Below are 18,447 nucleotides of genomic sequence, written 5' to 3'. Positions count from 1 at the left end.
GTATGCTGCTTGAACCATTTGTACTATAGATTAATTCATTATTAAGCTGAACTTGAAGTAAAATCTGTTGTTAATGTTTAGGCAACAGGATTATGGTGTGAAGTGCAAAGGAAGAAGTCAATAATATCTGAGCCACGTCGAGGTGACAAACAGGATTTTGACATTCTGTTGAAAGAATTCTATGAAGCTATAAAATATTCAGAAGACTCAAGTAAGCATAGACATTACCCAATGGAAAAATCCTTTGATATCGTAAATATTTTTCTATTTGTGCATCAGGTATTATTTACAGTCATTGAATGTTTCAGTTGTTTCTCCTGACATAATTTTTATGTTCAATTTGTAAATGTGAGTGCTGACATTATAGACAAAGTGCATTTTGCCACAGAAACCATATTGTTTGGAATGACAGGGCTATGTATAAACCTTCTTCCTGTCTTTGCATTACACCTATTTAATGCACTATCCTAGCAACAACCATGCCTGGTCAATCACAAGCACTTGCGAACCAAGGGTCCCCTGGTAGGGGTCGACTCTTATTTTCAGGGAGGTCATGTGGGATCACAGCACTCTCTACTGAGGGGGAAGTGACTTGTGGGTACCCCAATGATATTCTTCAGTGTCAATTTCCCTGACATGCAAGTCTTGTTCACTGCTTGTCTATTGGGAAAATCTTTTGTACTAATGTGTGAATATATATGAGGTTTTCTATTCCTTGAGTCATCAATTTCTGAAGCTGACTGTTAACAATATAATTCGTAGTACATTCTACACTGTACTATCCTTCGAACACCAAGGAAAGGGTGCCCCAACATTAGTAATTAACACTGTATTGAAGGTCAGGTTGGAGTGCATTTCTGAGGATGATATAGTGAAGTCATTTATGAAGAGACTGGTATGTTCAAAAGGGTCTCTTCTATGGCCCATGTAGCTTGTATTCAAAACACTTCAACAGTCACTGTATGAGCCACAGCTGGTTGCATTGCTGCTGTTATGTTTATAGAAAAAACATTATTTCTCTTCCTACTGTCGCCTAAGAGTGGCACCTGTTATGTTTCAGGGGGGGGGGGCTGTGCTTGGTATGTACAATGTGTACACCATGCACACTCCAGGTCGTTGTATCACATTATGTGGGTGGGTGTTAGAGACTGTCAGTTATGTTTTTGCAAATTATGGCTCCCTTCATGCATATGTGCTGCGAAATTGTACAACCTAAAGGCTCTAAAATCACTGGCATTTTGTAATTGACCTTCCATTCATCACATGATCACAGCAGGCTATTGGGAATCAAAGAACACATTTGTTTCTTGTTATCTGAGAGATATGTCCCTGAAAGCTTGGGTCTACACAGGCTTGGCCTGTTTGTGATAGGCCAAAGAGTGACTTTCGACTGCATCTTAGGACATACATTTCATATCTACAATATAATAAACAAGGTGGGAGTATAAAATAAAAGTAATAATAATATGAGGTTATTATGAGGATACCGAAAGGTATACCGGGAGTATCGACCAACATGCAGCTGAAGTTGATGCGCCGCATACTGTCTGAGTGTATATTTTTTGGTATCTACGTAATACCCTTATTATTATACATTTTTTCCTCCCAAGGATACATCATGTGAATGCCGAAATCCAAAAAAATTTAGAACAGATTGAGCAAACTCCTTTGTATGGGGTCCAGTCATACCCACTGAGCAAATTTGCAAAATTACGGCACACTGCAACTGTTACGATGACAGATGTATAATAATAGTATTTATTGAAGTTGTATTCTAAAAATAGATCAAAGTACAATAGAGTGTGGTTGTCAATCAGAAGATAAAACAACAAACATTGTGTATGAATTTTATCTTATACAACAGTACATATGCCCTCACCTATCCTCCCCAGGTGAGCGGCTTTGCATTCGATTTAAATTTATGACTGCAAGCTTGGAGAATTTAATTAAGGCTGATTAAAAAAATTAAATTAGTAAGCAATGAAATTTGAGGTCTCCTGTGCAATTTTTTATAGCAGTGAAAACTTTTACTGGGGTTTTAAAGACATGACTTATGGCGTCTATTCAACATTTTGTGCTAGCGAACAACATCAAATTGTGATATTGTGAGAATATATGGGGGATTGTATTTCCAACTATGCATCAATGGAATTCTGTGTAAACCATAAACTGTTCTAAATTGATCAGCCTCCCCAGTCACTCTCAATGGATGTCAACTACCTCTATTAACTTCACCTTCTATTTGAGGTTTTCAATATTTGTCAATGGCAATATTTTGCTTTCACAAATGCCATAATATTTTCAAATCATGAATATTTACAGTGGTTTACAGTATATCCATGCCTTGCATCCCTCATTACTGGAGTTGGATCTGTTCTCCTCATATCTTTCATTGTTTTATTGAATTCCTTCAGACTTTGACGATGAAGACAGTGTTACTGGTGTCTTGTTTCTAGCTGTATGTCGTGGCAAGGTCAGTGAGGGACTTGACTTTGCTGATAATAATGCCAGAGCTGTAATAACTGTAAGTGTTCAGAATTTAGACACATTGTTCATCTAATAAGAGAATAATCTGTTATAATTAGCAAAAATCTGATTTAAGTGGTTGCTGTTCAATAATACAATGATTTTTTGTTCATACTAATTAATTTTTTGTACTTTGCCTCTATTGTACATGGGGGAGGTATTTATTATGTTGTCCTATCATTATCTTAAATCAAACTGTCTACTAGGGTAAAACCTTGACCAAGGATTGTTGTAATTTTTTTCAAATAATAGAGAAATCAGGTAATGAAATGTTTGCTGTGTTACAGGTTGGAATACCATTCCCTAATATCAAAGACACAGTAGTGGACATGAAGAAGAGATACAACAATGATCACAGTTCATCTCGTGGTTTACTGAGTGGCAATGAATGGTATGAAATACAGGCATACAGAGCACTAAACCAGGCACTAGGAAGATGTATTCGTCACAGGTATAAGGGATTATATCCACTTTTGGACGATAGATACTGTTGCTTCTCATACCAGTTATCTCTTGGTTGTCATCATCTTCTTGCTTTTCATCACCTCTTAGTTGTCATCATTGTCTTGTGCTTTATCTGTTGGTTTTCATCATCATCTTCATCGATTGGTTGTTGTTTTTCTTTTGATTGTTATTGTTTCTCAGTTCTCATCATCTCTTGGTTAACCTCATGTCTTGGTTGTTACTTTTGCAATATTGTTTGAGTGAGTGCTCTTTTATCTATAAACCAGTGACACCTCCACTTCCTCACTCTCTTCCCCTCACCCTCTTCCCCCTCACCCCTTCCCCCTCATCCCTAACCCCACTTAATATATAATGGTTTACAGAAACACGTTAATAAAAAAATGAACCATATTATTCACTTCACCATTTGTCTTGTTTCAGAAATGACTGGGGAGCTCTGATTCTTGTGGATGAAAGATTCAGTAAGAGCAATCGGTACATCAAAGGTGTGTTTTTATTCCTCTTAAATAATTGAAATATATTACAAAAAGATTCAATAAAATCATTTTGTAATCTGTTGTTCTTTTGTAATGTTGAAGCTTTTACAAATGCTTGTTCGTGTTACATGGATCTTCCACACTATGCTAACGTCATCCTGTAATGGCCACCTTCTGTTCCACAAAGGTGTTTTTGATTGGCCACATAAGCTTATCAGTTTGTTATAAGGCATTCATTTATTTTTCAAACATTTTCACAATTGCATATCACAGCACATGTTACAATTAATAAGAATTTGGAATTCAGATGAGGTGAACCATGTGAGTGGAATGCATCTGGTGTTGAAGCCACCGCCATTATTATAAGTCAACCCTTGTAAAATCATGCATCTGTAGGCTATAAATAATACAAGTTGTCTGCACCATATGTGTAATATATCATTTAGATAAGTCTTACTAATATATTAATAATAAAATGATTATTAGCCAAATCTCACCAGTCCTAATTCTTGACACTCCCGGCTGGTGTGTCAACTCACCCTAGAGTCAAGCATAGACAGCAACACAATAACACATGATAACATGTGACCATAAAGTTGTAAAGTAATTTCCAAATTAAGCTATTATAGTTTTCACTTTTATCACACACATACTATTTAAATTATGGATGTTTTGTTACATTACCTCATTGTGTTGTGTTGTCAGGATTGTTATCAAGAGTAGCCGGTTATCTTGACTCCGCGTAACTGCACCAATTTATTACATACTTATATAGCCTTTCTTTGTTGATTTTGTGTGTCTGTTCATAAAAGTATAATCCCTGGTGATGTATATGATGCATGTGTACAGCTCCTTTACTTGATTTGTAATTTGTTATCTCTTGGTTAGTATATACTGTTAGTCCTGTTCACACTATATGGATTCTAATGGTGTGCTGCCACATTTAAGTTGCAACTCTCTAAACCATTTTTAGAGAGGTCTGACTATCTTTTTCAGTCTTTATTATAATTGTGTTTTTTCTCCATACATTTACCGTCCTAGGCTTGTCCAAATGGGTGCGCAATCAAGTGCACCATTACTACCGATTCAATGATGCTGTATCTTCATTAACAGACTTCACCAATGCCAGGCTGAAAGACCCGTGTCCAGAAACTAGGCAAGTCTTGTCCTTATAACTCTAAGTTTCATCAACTTTTCAACTGAATACAGTCAGAAACACTCATAACTGCTAACTTCCTTGGCATATTAATAAGCATAGCACAAACTTAATTTTATGAGAGTCAGTAGACTCGTTAAATTTGGTTAGAAAGAAAACTTCTACATTTGTATTCTTTTTTAATGCCATTTGTGTAATTTATTAGTGATTGTAATATCGATTTGCAGCTTGGCAAAGATATTCTATAGTATTAGTACAGAATTAAGTCCAACAAACCAATATGATAAGACTTTATAGAAAGCACTTCCCCATGGTAAAAGTGATTGTAAGCAATATTTCATTGGGTGACTGAGATGAGTTGTCATTCACACTGGTTCATTGCATGTGATAGGAAAACAATTCCTTGCTGAGACTGACTTAAACAATAAATGCCATCATTATAATACTTTGAGTTAATTCTCTGACTGCCAGTTTGCTGGACTAATTGTATTTGTATCAACTCATATGTTGTATATGTATAATTTTTGTTATTTTTTACAGTATGAACTCCACTGCCTTAATGTTAACTCCATCTCAGATCAATTCTGATAAGAGTTTTACCCGATCACAGAATAACAAGTCTCTGGAAGTCAATTGTAAAATAGAAAAAGAAAACAGCCCTTTGGGTGAAGTTGATCTCACTGTGTCATCACCCATTCATAGTGACCGTAATGTGACTACTCCTCAGGTATATAGTCTCTTTATGAAGTCATCCAACAAGAAACCAGTCACAAAGAATCCACCCTCCTCATCCACCCCTCTGAGTATTTCAACCAAAGGTCATGCGTTACTGGAGGTACTTGGGTCTCCAGTGACTCAAAGAGGAACTACTTCTGTCTTGACTGATGTGATGCTGCCCACTCCTAAAGGAAAACTGAATTTTGATGTCAAGGATGGGGTGATCCAATCAACAGGTGGCAAAACTGATGTTATAGGAAAACTGGAAAAATTCAAATTCCAGCAAAACGGCGCACATACAGTTGTGATTGGACATTCAATGACTGCTACAGGTGATGTCCCTACTACAGAGACCAGACTGGAAGTAATGAACAAAGCAACCCCACAACAAACAAATGGTACCCCAGCAAACAAATTTAAAGCTGATACTAAGTTCACATTCCAATTTGTGAAAATACCTCCCAAAAACCCACCTGAATCTAGTGGGGGAGATACTGGTAAGGAAGTGTCCAGTGAACCTGAGAACTTAGATTGTACATCGCCCTTGTTTGATTCAGAATCAATCAAAGAAGGCTGCCTAACTGAACATGATAAGGCTGTAATACTAGACATGACCCCTCAAGTTACTGCTAATTTAACTGAAAACACAGCATCCAGCGGGCCAACCAATAGAAAGAAACTTTTCAAGTTGTCATCGACTAGACAAGCTAATCAGTCTATTGAGGCTCCCCAAGTTAGCAGCAAAACTGAAGAGGTTGAGGATAATACTGTTGGAATTGTAAGAAAGACACAGCGTGGACGTAAACGAAAGAATATTCCACATGATGTGGATGGAAAACCAACTAAAAATGCCAAGGGAAATCTGGATTTGTTGGATGAATTAGATGGCATGGCAGATGAGGTATTGGAAAATTATATGGTACTTAAGTGGTCCTTTTTAACTGCTTGTCAAAGGTTTATTTGAGTCGGTATACGGTTGGTTTAATTTTTAATTTCAAAATCAAATTCAGTTATCGTAAATGTCTCCAAAATGTTGATATTATTTACTTTAAATGGGTGTTCACCTATTGTTTTTGAGTGAAGGTTTTTTCTTACATGCAGTGCAAGAGTCAACCATACAATTCCAGCAAATATTTGCTTGTGCTCATTAATTGAATTTTCTCCAATTGGCATTTGAATATTTAAATTTAAATTTCATCCCAATGTTAAAAAAGATGGTTCTGTTGTAAAATTGCTAAATTCAGTTTCTTTTTATATGTTATCAGGGAAAGTTGATGAAGAATAATAATCCCTGTGAGACTGGTTTATGTTGTATAAAGTGTACTACATGTTTAGTTTCTAACTTAGGTATGTATCCAGAATTCATAAACACTTACTCATGCAATAATTACCTGCAGAAAGTTAGTGTGTACAAGTTAACGGTGCAATATCAACTGGTATACTTCCACAGGGTTTATTGGTATTGTATTATGTCAACAACAAAATGAATTGTCTGGTCCTGTTAACATGCACTTAAAAATATTTGATTTGTCACCATCATTGACTTGCAGATCATTTCAGAATATGTGCAGTTTTGCTCAGATCAATGTCCGAACCTTCGATCCTCCGAAATTATCATTTGAGTATATGTGCATTTCTCCACACACAAATGTCCGCATCTCTGACCCTCCCAAATTATCATTTCAGTATATTTACAGTTTTCCACACACAAATGTTCACACCTGTGACCCTCCCAAATTATCATTTCAGCATATGTACAGTTCTCCACACACAAATGTCCACATCTCTGACCCTCCCAAATTATCATTTCAGTATATTTACAGTTTTCTACACACAAATGTCCACATCTCTGACCCTCCCAAATTATCATTTCAGTATATTTACAGTTTTCTACACACAAATGTCCACATCTCTGACCCTCCCAAATTATCATTTCAGTATATTTACAGTTTTCTACACACAAATGTCCACATCTCTGACCCTCCCAAATTATCATTTCCGTATATTTTCAGTTTTCTACACACAAATGTTCACACCTGTGACCCTCCCAAATTATCATTTCAGTATATTTACATTTTTCTACACACAAATGTTCACACCTGTGACCCTCCCAAATTATCATTTCCGTATATTTACAGTTTTCTACACACAAATGTTCACACCTCTGAACCTCCCAAATTATCATTTCAGTATATGTACAGTTCTCCACACACAAATGTTCGCATCTCTGACCCTCCCAAATTATCATTTCAGTATATTTACAGTTTTCTACACACAAATGTATGCATCTCTGACCCTCCCAAATTATCATTTCAGTATATTTGCAGTTTTCTACACACAAATGTCCACATCTCTGACCCTCCCAAATTATCATTTCAGTATATTTACAGTTTTCTACACACAAATGTTCACACCTGTGACCCTCCCAAATAATCATTTCCGTATATTTACAGTTTTCTACACACAAATGTACACAGGGATGTACTATAAGTCCAATGCTTTTTAATCTTTATGTTAATGACTTGAATGACACATTAAAAGATTCAGTAAACCAGGTAACATTAAATAATTATAAAATTAACTCTCTATTTTATGCAGATGACCTAGTATTGATTTCAACAACACAATTAGGTTTGCAAAATGCATTAAATACACTATCTGAATACTGCCACAAATGGAAACTCCAGGTAAATCTTAATAAAACCAAAGTTATGATTTTCAAAAAGGGAGCAATGAGAAAGAGAGAGTTATTTCAATTCCAAGAACAAAATATAAGTTGTGTCAATTCTTATATTTATTTAGGTATAACTTTACAATCAAATGGAAAGTTCCAAGAAACAAGACAACATTTAGCAGACAAAGCTACTAGAGCAATGTATGCACTGTTGAAAGCAATGCCAAGAGAGACTGACTGTAGAACATTTATGCACCTTTTTCAGATATGTATTAAACCAATTTTGTTATATGGATCAACAACTTGGGGACATGACATACTAGACAATAATAGATGGGACAAAACACCAATTGAACAGTTACGTTTGAAATTCTGCAAAAAAATACTAGGTGTGAGTAAATTCTCCTCAAATGCAGCATGCAGAGCTGAACTTGGTAAATTCCCATTACTTATAGATATTCAGGAAAATCTTATTAAATACTGGTATCATATTAGTGCCTTACCAGACAGTAATATTACAAAACAAGCCTTTGAAGAACAAAAACAACAAAATTTAAATTGGTTTACATCAGTAAAAAACATGGTCTCCGAAAATATTACAAACTTGTCCTCGTCTGTCATACCTCAAAAATTACCACACAGTAAAATAAAAAACATACGAAACAACATCCAACAAAGGTATGTAGAGTTCTGGAAGTTGAGTGTAACAAATGATAATAGAAAACTGAGAACGTATATAAAGTTTAAAGACTCGTACACTTTTGAACCATATTTGCTTTTATGTAATCTGAAACATAAAATCTTATTGACTCGTTTCAGAATAAGCAGTCATGTATTAGAAATTGAGAAGGGTAGACATACCCAACCCAAAATACCTTTAGAAGACAGAATCTGTAAGCAATGTTCCCAGATCAAAATTGAAAATGAAGAACATTTCTTCATGGAATGTCTTAGGTACCAAACAGAAAGACAAAAGCTATTTAATAATATCAGTATTCCAGAAGAATTGAAAAGTGATGACCAGATATTTAAATATATTATGAGTTCAAGAGAAGAAGTACTAATAAGACAAGTTGGTGAATACTTATACAAAATATTTGAAATCAGAAATAACAATAACTGACATTTTACTTTTACTTTAGTTTTATATGTATTGTACTTTATTACTAACATTTCATTGCTGTCAACCAATGGAAATTATTTCTAAGGATGCAATAAATTCAATATCAATATCAATGTTCACACCTCTGAACCTCCCAAATTATCATTTCAGTATATGTACAGTTCTCCACACACAAATGTTCGCATCTCTGACCCTCCCAAATTATCATTTCAGTATATTTACAGTTTTCTACACACAAATGTATGCATCTCTGACCCTCCCAAATTATCATTTCAGTATATTTACAGTTTTCTACACACAAATGTCCACACCTCTGAACCTCCCAAATTATCATTTCAGTATATTTACATTTTTCTACACACAAATGTTCACACCTCTGAACCTCCCAAATTATCATTTCAGTATATGTACAGTTCTCCACACACAAATGTTCGCATCTCTGACCCTCCCAAATTATCATTTCAGTATATTTACAGTTCTCCACACACAAATGTCCACCCCTCTGACCCTCCCAAATTATCATTTCAGTATATTTACAGTTTTCCACACACAAATGTTCACACCTGTGACCCTCCCAAATTATCATTTCCGTGTATTTACAGTTTTCTACACACAAATGTTCAAACCTGTGACCCTCCCAAATTATCATTTCAGTATATTTACAGTTTTCTACACACAAATGTTCACACCTGTGACCCTCCCAAATTATCATTTCAGTTTATTTACAGTTTTCTACACACAAATGTCCACATCTCTGACCCTCCCAAATTATAATTTCAGTATATTTACAGTTTTCTACACACAAATGTCCACATCTCTGACCCTCCCAAATTATCATTTCAGTATATTTACAGTTTTCTACACACAAATGTCCGCATCTCTGACCCACCCAAATTATCATTTCTGTATATTTACAGTTTTCTACACACAAATGTTCACACCTGTGACCCTCCCAAATTATCATTTCAGTATATTTACAGTTTTCCACACACAAATGTCCACACCTGTGACCCTCCCAAATTATCATTTCAGTATATTTACAGTTCTCCACACACAAATGTTCACACCTGTGACCCTCCCAAATTATCATTTCAGTATATTTACAGTTTTCTACACACAAATGTCCGCATCTCTGACCCTCCCAAATTATCATTTCAGTATATTTACAGTTCTCCACACACAAATGTCCGCATCTCTGACCCTCCGAAATTATCATTTCAGTATATGTACAGTTCTCCACACACAAATGTCCGCATCTCTGACCCTCCCAAATTATCATTTCAGTATATTTACAGTTTTCTACACACAAATGTTCACACCTGTGACCCACCCAAATTATCATTTCAGTATATTTAGTTTTCTACACACAAATGTCTGCATCTCTGACCCTCCCAAATTATCATTTCAGTATATTTACAGTTTTCTACACACAAATGTTCACACCTCTGACCCTCCCAAATTATCATTTCAGTATATTTACAGTTTTCTACACACAAATGTCTGCATCTCTGACCCTCCCAAATTATCTTTTCAGTATATTTAGTTTTCTACACACAAATGTCTGCATCTCTGACCCTCCCAAATTATCATTTCAGTATATTTACAGTTTTCTACACACAAATGTTCACACCTGTGACCCACCCAAATTATCATTTCAGTATATTTAGTTTTCTACACACAAATGTCTGCATCTCTGACCCTCCCAAATTATCATTTCAGTATATTTACAGTTTTCTACACACAAATGTTCACACCTCTGACCCTCCCAAATTATCATTTCAGTATATTTACAGTTTTCTACACACAAATGTCTGCATCTCTGACCCTCCCAAATTATCTTTTCAGTATATTTAGTTTTCTACACACAAATGTCTGCATCTCTGACCCTCCCAAATTATCATTTCAGTATATTTACAGTTTTCTACACACAAATGTTCACACCTCTGACCCTCCCAAATTATCATTTCAGTATATTTACAGTTTTCTACACACAAATGTCTGCATCTCTGACCCTCCCAAATTATCTTTTCAGTATATTTACAGTTTTCTACACACAAATGTCCATACCTGTGACCCTCCCAAATTATCATTTCAGTATATTTACAGTTTTCCACACACAAATGTTCACACCTGTGACCCTCCCAAATTATCATTTCAGTATATTTACAGTTTTCTACACACAAATGTCTGCATCTCTGACCCTCCCAAATTATCTTTTCAGTATATTTAGTTTTCTACACACAAATGTCTGCATCTCTGACCCTCCCAAATTATCATTTCAGTATATTTACAGTTTTCTACACACAAATGTTCACACCTCTGACCCTCCCAAATTATCATTTCAGTATATTTACAGTTTTCTACACACAAATGTCTGCATCTCTGACCCTCCCAAATTATCTTTTCAGTATATTTACAGTTTTCTACACACAAATGTCCATACCTGTGACCCTCCCAAATTATCATTTCAGTATATTTACAGTTTTCCACACACAAATGTTCACACCTGTGACCCTCCCAAATTATCATTTCAGTATATTTACAGTTTTCTACACACAAATGTCTGCATCTCTGACCCTCCCAAATTATCTTTTCAGTATATTTAGTTTTCTACACACAAATGTCTGCATCTCTGACCCTCCCAAATTATCATTTCAGTATATTTACAGTTTTCTACACACAAATGTTCACACCTCTGACCCTCCCAAATTATCATTTCAGTATATTTACAGTTTTCTACACACAAATGTCTGCATCTCTGACCCTCCCAAATTATCTTTTCAGTATATTTACAGTTTTCTACACACAAATGTCCATACCTGTGACCCTCCCAAATTATCATTTCAGTATATTTACAGTTTTCCACACACAAATGTTCACACCTGTGACCCTCCCAAATTATCATTTCAGTATATTTACAGTTTTCTACACACAAATGTCCGCATCTCTGACCCTCCCAAATTATCATTTAAGTATATTTACAGTTTTCTACACACAAATGTCCACACATTTGACCCTCCCAAATTATCTTTTCAGTATATTTAGTGTTTTACACACAAATGTTCGCATCTCTGACCTATCCAAATTATCATTTCAGAATATGTGCAGTTTTCTACAGACGAATGTTCAACAGACTATTTTAAAAATTTACACAAGAAATACAAAAATCATGGCAAGTTGTTCAGAGCATGTACTTGTGACAATTGGCAAACTGTGGAGGAGAGAAGTCACTCTGTCAAGATAATCAAATTACATAGATCAGCTGTCCATGATAATTGCCTGCAAACTATGACTGAAGTATTAAAATCAGGTTAGAACACTTTATTTATTGCCATTTTATGTTATTATATCTTTTCATTTATTAGCTGCAAGTATAACTGGTGATTCTGAAAACAGAATTGCTTTTGAGTGGTCAGATACCCAGTGTAATGTCCCATCCACTCAGTGATGTGGTCACTCAATGTCAGGTCCCATTCACTCAGTGATATGGTTACTCAATGTCAGGTCCCATTCACTCAGTGATATGGTTACTCAATGTCAGGTCCCATTCACTCAGTGATGTGGTTACTCAGTGTAATGTCCCATCCACTCAGTGATGTGGTCACTCAATGTCAGGTCCCATTCACTCAGTGATGTGGTTACTCAGTGTAATGTCTCATCCACTCAGTGATGTGGTCACTCAATGTCTTGTCCCATTCACTCAGTGATGTGGTTACTCAATGTCAGGTCCCATTCACTCAGTGATGTGGTTACTCAATATCAGGTCCCATTCACTCAGTGATGTTGTTACTCAATATCAGGTCCCATTCACTCAGTGATGTGGTTACTCAATATCAGGTCCCATTCACTCAGTGATGTGGTTACTCAATGTCAGGTCCCATTCACTCAGTGATGTGGTTACTCAATGTCAGGTCTCATCCACTCAGTCGTGTGGTTACTCAAGGTCAGATCCCATCCAATCTGTGATGTTGTTCATCAGTGTCAGATCCCATTCACTCAGTGATGTGGTTACTCAATGTCAGGTTCTATTCACTCAGTGATGTGGTTACTCAATGTCAGGTCCCATTCACTCAGTGATGTGGTTACTCAATGTCAGGTCCCATTCACTCAGTGATATGGTTACTCAATGTCAGGTCCCATTCACTCAGTGATGTGGTTACTCAATGTTAGGTTCCATTCACTCAGTGATGTGGTTACTCTATGTCAGGTCCCATTCACTCAGTGATGTGGTTACTCAATGTCAGGTCCCATTCACTCAGTGATGTGGTTTATACTCAATGTCAGGTCCCATTCACTCAGTGATGTGGTTACTCAATGTCAGGTCCCATTCACTCAGTGATGTGGTTACTCAATATCAGGTCCCATTCACTCAGTAATGTGGTTACTCAATATCAGGTCCCATTCACTCAGTGATTTGGTTACTCAATGTCAGGTCCCATTCACTCAGTGATGTGGTTACTCAATATCAGGTCCCATTCACTCAGTGATGTGGTTACTCAATGTCAGGTCCCATTCACTCAGTGATGTGGTTACTCAATGTCAGGTCTCATCCACTCAGTGGTGTGGTTACTCAAGGTCAGATCCCATCCAATCTGTGATGTTGTTCATCAGTGTCAGATCCCATTCACTCAGTGATGTGGTTACTCAATATCAGGTCCCATTCACTCAGTGATTTGGTTATTCAATGTCAGGTCCCATTCACTCAGTGATGTGGTTACTGAATGTCGAATCCCATTCATTTAGTGATGTGGTTACTCAATGTCAGGTCCCATTCACTCAGTGATGTGGTTACTCAATGTCAGGTCCCATTCACTCAGTCATGTGGTCACTCAATGTCTTGTCCCATTCACTCAGTGATGTGGTTACTCAATGTCAGGTTCCATTCACTCAGTGATGTGGTTACTCATTGTCAGGTCCCATTCACTCAGTGATGTGGTTACTCAATGTCAGGTCCCATTCACTTTGTGTTGTGGTTACTCAATGTCAGGTCCCATTCACTCAGTGATGTGATTACTCAATGTCAGGTTCCATTCGCTCAGTGATGTGGTTACTCAATATCAGGTCCCATTCACTCAGTGATTTGGTTACTCAATGTCCGATCCCATCCACTCAGTGATGTGGTTACTCAATGTCAGATCCCATTCATTCAGTGATGTGGTTACTCAATGTCAGGTCCCATTCACTCAGTGATGTGGTTACTCAATGTCAGGTCCCATTCACTCAGTGATGTGGTTACTCAATATCAGGTCCCATTCACTCAGTGATGTTGTTACTCAATATCAGGTCCCATTCACTCAGTGATGTGGTTACTCAATATCAGGTCCCATTCACTCAGTGATGTGGTTACTCAATGTCAGGTCCCATTCACTCAGTGATGTGGTTACTCAATGTCAGGTCTCATCCACTCAGTCGTGTGGTTACTCAAGGTCAGATCCCATCCAATCTGTGATGTTGTTCATCAGTGTCAGATCCCATTCACTCAGTGATGTGGTTACTCAATGTCAGGTTCTATTCACTCAGTGATGTGGTTACTCAATGTCAGGTCCCATTCACTCAGTGATGTGGTTACTCAATGTCAGGTCCCATTCACTCAGTGATATGGTTACTCAATGTCAGGTCCCATTCACTCAGTGATGTGGTTACTCAATGTTAGGTTCCATTCACTCAGTGATGTGGTTACTCTATGTCAGGTCCCATTCACTCAGTGATGTGGTTACTCAATGTCAGGTCCCATTCACTCAGTGATGTGGTTTATACTCAATGTCAGGTCCCATTCACTCAGTGATGTGGTTACTCAATGTCAGGTCCCATTCACTCAGTGATGTGGTTACTCAATATCAGGTCCCATTCACTCAGTAATGTGGTTACTCAATATCAGGTCCCATTCACTCAGTGATTTGGTTACTCAATGTCAGGTCCCATTCACTCAGTGATGTGGTTACTCAATATCAGGTCCCATTCACTCAGTGATGTGGTTACTCAATGTCAGGTCCCATTCACTCAGTGATGTGGTTACTCAATGTCAGGTCTCATCCACTCAGTGGTGTGGTTACTCAAGGTCAGATCCCATCCAATCTGTGATGTTGTTCATCAGTGTCAGATCCCATTCACTCAGTGATGTGGTTACTCAATATCAGGTCCCATTCACTCAGTGATTTGGTTATTCAATGTCAGGTCCCATTCACTCAGTGATGTGGTTACTGAATGTCGAATCCCATTCATTTAGTGATGTGGTTACTCAATGTCAGGTCCCATTCACTCAGTGATGTGGTTACTCAATGTCAGGTCCCATTCACTCAGTCATGTGGTCACTCAATGTCTTGTCCCATTCACTCAGTGATGTGGTTACTCAATGTCAGGTTCCATTCACTCAGTGATGTGGTTACTCATTGTCAGGTCCCATTCACTCAGTGATGTGGTTACTCAATGTCAGGTCCCATTCACTTTGTGTTGTGGTTACTCAATGTCAGGTCCCATTCACTCAGTGATGTGATTACTCAATGTCAGGTTCCATTCGCTCAGTGATGTGGTTACTCAATATCAGGTCCCATTCACTCAGTGATTTGGTTACTCAATGTCCGATCCCATCCACTCAGTGATGTGGTTACTCAATGTCAGATCCCATTCATTCAGTGATGTGGTTACTCAATGTCAGGTCCCATTCACTCAGTGATGTGGTTACTCAATATCAGGTCCCATTCACTCAGTGATGTGGTTACTCAATGTCAGGTCCCATCTACTCAGTGATGTGGTTACTCAATGTCAGGTCCCATTCAGTCAGTGATGTGGTTACTCAATGTCAGATCCCATTCACTCAGTGATGTGGTTACTCAATGTCAGATCCCATTCACTCAGTGATGTGGTTACTCAATATCAGGTCCCATTCACTCAGTAATGTGGTTACTCAAAATTAGGTCCCATTCACTCAGTGATGTGGTTACTCAATGTCAGGTCCCATTCATTCAGTGATGTGGTTACTCAAGGTCAGATCCCATTCACTCAGTGATGTGGTTACTCAATGTCAGGTCCCATTCACTCGGTGATTTGGTTACTCAATGTCAGGTCCCATTCACTCAGTGATGTGGTTACTCAATGTCAGATCCCATCTACTCAGTGATGTGGTTACTCAATGTCAGGTCCCATTCAGTCAGTGATGTGGTTACTCAAGGTCAGATCCCATTCACTCAGTGATGTGGTTACTCAATGTCAGATCCCATTCACTCAGTGATGTGGTTACTCAATGTCAGGTCCCATTCACTCAGTAATGTGGTTACTCAATATCAGGTCCCATTCACTCAGTAATGTGGTTACTCAAAATTAGGTCCCATTCACTCAGTGATGTGGTTACTCAATGTCAGGTCCCATTCATTCAGTGATGTGGTTACTCAAGGTCAGGTCCCATTCACTCAGTGATTTGGTTACTCAATGTCAGGTCCAATTCACTCAGTGATGTGGTTACTCAATGTCAGATCCCATCCACTCGGTGATTTGGTTACTCAATGTCAGGTCCAATTCCCTCAGTGATGTGGTTACTCAATGTCAGGTCCCATTCACTCAGTGATGTGGTTACTCAATGTCAGGTCCCATTCACTCAGTCATGTGGTCACTCAATGTCTTGTCCCATTCACTCAGTGATGTGGTTACTCAATGTCAGGTTCCATTCACTCAGTGATGTGGTTACTCATTGTCAGGTCCCATTCACTCAGTGATGTGGTTACTCAATGTCAGGTCCCATTCACTTTGTGTTGTGGTTACTCAATGTCAGGTCCCATTCACTCAGTGATGTGATTACTCAATGTCAGGTTCCATTCGCTCAGTGATGTGGTTACTCAATATCAGGTCCCATTCACTCAGTGATTTGGTTACTCAATGTCCGATCCCATCCACTCAGTGATGTGGTTACTCAATGTCAGATCCCATTCATTCAGTGATGTGGTTACTCAATGTCAGGTCCCATTCACTCAGTGATGTGGTTACTCAATATCAGGTCCCATTCACTCAGTGATGTGGTTACTCAATGTCAGGTCCCATCTACTCAGTGATGTGGTTACTCAATGTCAGGTCCCATTCAGTCAGTGATGTGGTTACTCAATGTCAGATCCCATTCACTCAGTGATGTGGTTACTCAATGTCAGATCCCATTCACTCAGTGATGTGGTTACTCAATATCAGGTCCCATTCACTCAGTAATGTGGTTACTCAAAATTAGGTCCCATTCACTCAGTGATGTGGTTACTCAATGTCAGGTCCCATTCATTCAGTGATGTGGTTACTCAAGGTCAGATCCCATTCACTCAGTGATGTGGTTACTCAATGTCAGGTCCCATTCACTCGGTGATTTGGTTACTCAATGTCAGGTCCCATTCACTCAGTGATGTGGTTACTCAATGTCAGATCCCATCTACTCAGTGATGTGGTTACTCAATGTCAGGTCCCATTCAGTCAGTGATGTGGTTACTCAAGGTCAGATCCCATTCACTCAGTGATGTGGTTACTCAATGTCAGATCCCATTCACTCAGTGATGTGGTTACTCAATGTCAGGTCCCATTCACTCAGTAATGTGGTTACTCAATATCAGGTCCCATTCACTCAGTAATGTGGTTACTCAAAATTAGGTCCCATTCACTCAGTGATGTGGTTACTCAATGTCAGGTCCCATTCATTCAGTGATGTGGTTACTCAAGGTCAGGTCCCATTCACTCAGTGATTTGGTTACTCAATGTCAGGTCCAATTCACTCAGTGATGTGGTTACTCAATGTCAGATCCCATCCACTCGGTGATTTGGTTACTCAATGTCAGGTCCAATTCCCTCAGTGATGTGGTTACTCAATGTCAGGTCCCATTCACTCAGTGGTGTGGTTACTCAATGTCAGGTCCCATTCACTCAGTGATGTGGTTACTCAATGTCAGGTTCCTTTCACTCAGTGATGTGGTTACTCAATGTAATGTCCCATCCACTCAGTGATGTGGTGACTCAATGTCAGGTCTCATTCACTCAGTGATGTGGTTGCTCAATGTCAGATCCCATCCACTCTGAGATGTTGATACTTAATGTCAGGTCCAATTCACTCAGTGATGTGTTTACTCAATGTCAGGTTCCATTCGCTCAGTGATGTGGTTACTCAATGTCAGGTCCCATTCACTCAGTGATGTGGTTATTCAATGTCAGGTCCCATTCACTCAGTGATGTGGTTACTCAATGTCAGGTCCCATTCACTCAGTGATGTGGTTACTCAATGTCAGGTCCCATTCACTCAGTGATGTGGTTACTCAATATCAGGTCCCATTCACTCAGTAATGTGGTTACT

General features: G+C 38.1%; 1 protein-coding gene across 1 annotated transcript in view; it reads left to right on the top strand.

The window, feature by feature from the left end:
* LOC102809144 (uncharacterized) overlaps positions 1-8,838 on the top strand; it is a 60,209-nt gene extending 51,371 nt beyond the window's left edge. Inside the window, exons 9-17 of the mRNA XM_085491475.1 lie at positions 82-211; positions 2,415-2,524; positions 2,814-2,977; positions 3,412-3,476; positions 4,509-4,623; positions 5,164-6,241; positions 6,606-6,687; positions 8,143-8,448; positions 8,834-8,838. Of these exons, the coding sequence (XP_085347601.1) occupies positions 82-211; positions 2,415-2,524; positions 2,814-2,977; positions 3,412-3,476; positions 4,509-4,623; positions 5,164-6,241; positions 6,606-6,687; positions 8,143-8,448; positions 8,834-8,838 (2,055 nt within the window). The remainder of the gene's footprint in view (positions 1-81; positions 212-2,414; positions 2,525-2,813; positions 2,978-3,411; positions 3,477-4,508; positions 4,624-5,163; positions 6,242-6,605; positions 6,688-8,142; positions 8,449-8,833) is intronic.
* Positions 8,839-18,447: the final 9,609 nt, after the last annotated feature.

Source organism: Saccoglossus kowalevskii, chromosome 16 (assembly GCF_978046115.1).
Source record: "Saccoglossus kowalevskii chromosome 16, keSacKowa6.1, whole genome shotgun sequence".
Classification (NCBI taxonomy): Eukaryota; Metazoa; Hemichordata; class Enteropneusta; family Harrimaniidae; genus Saccoglossus; species Saccoglossus kowalevskii.
Note: the sequence above shows the minus strand (reverse complement) of the source record. Positions and strands in the feature narration are given on the sequence as shown.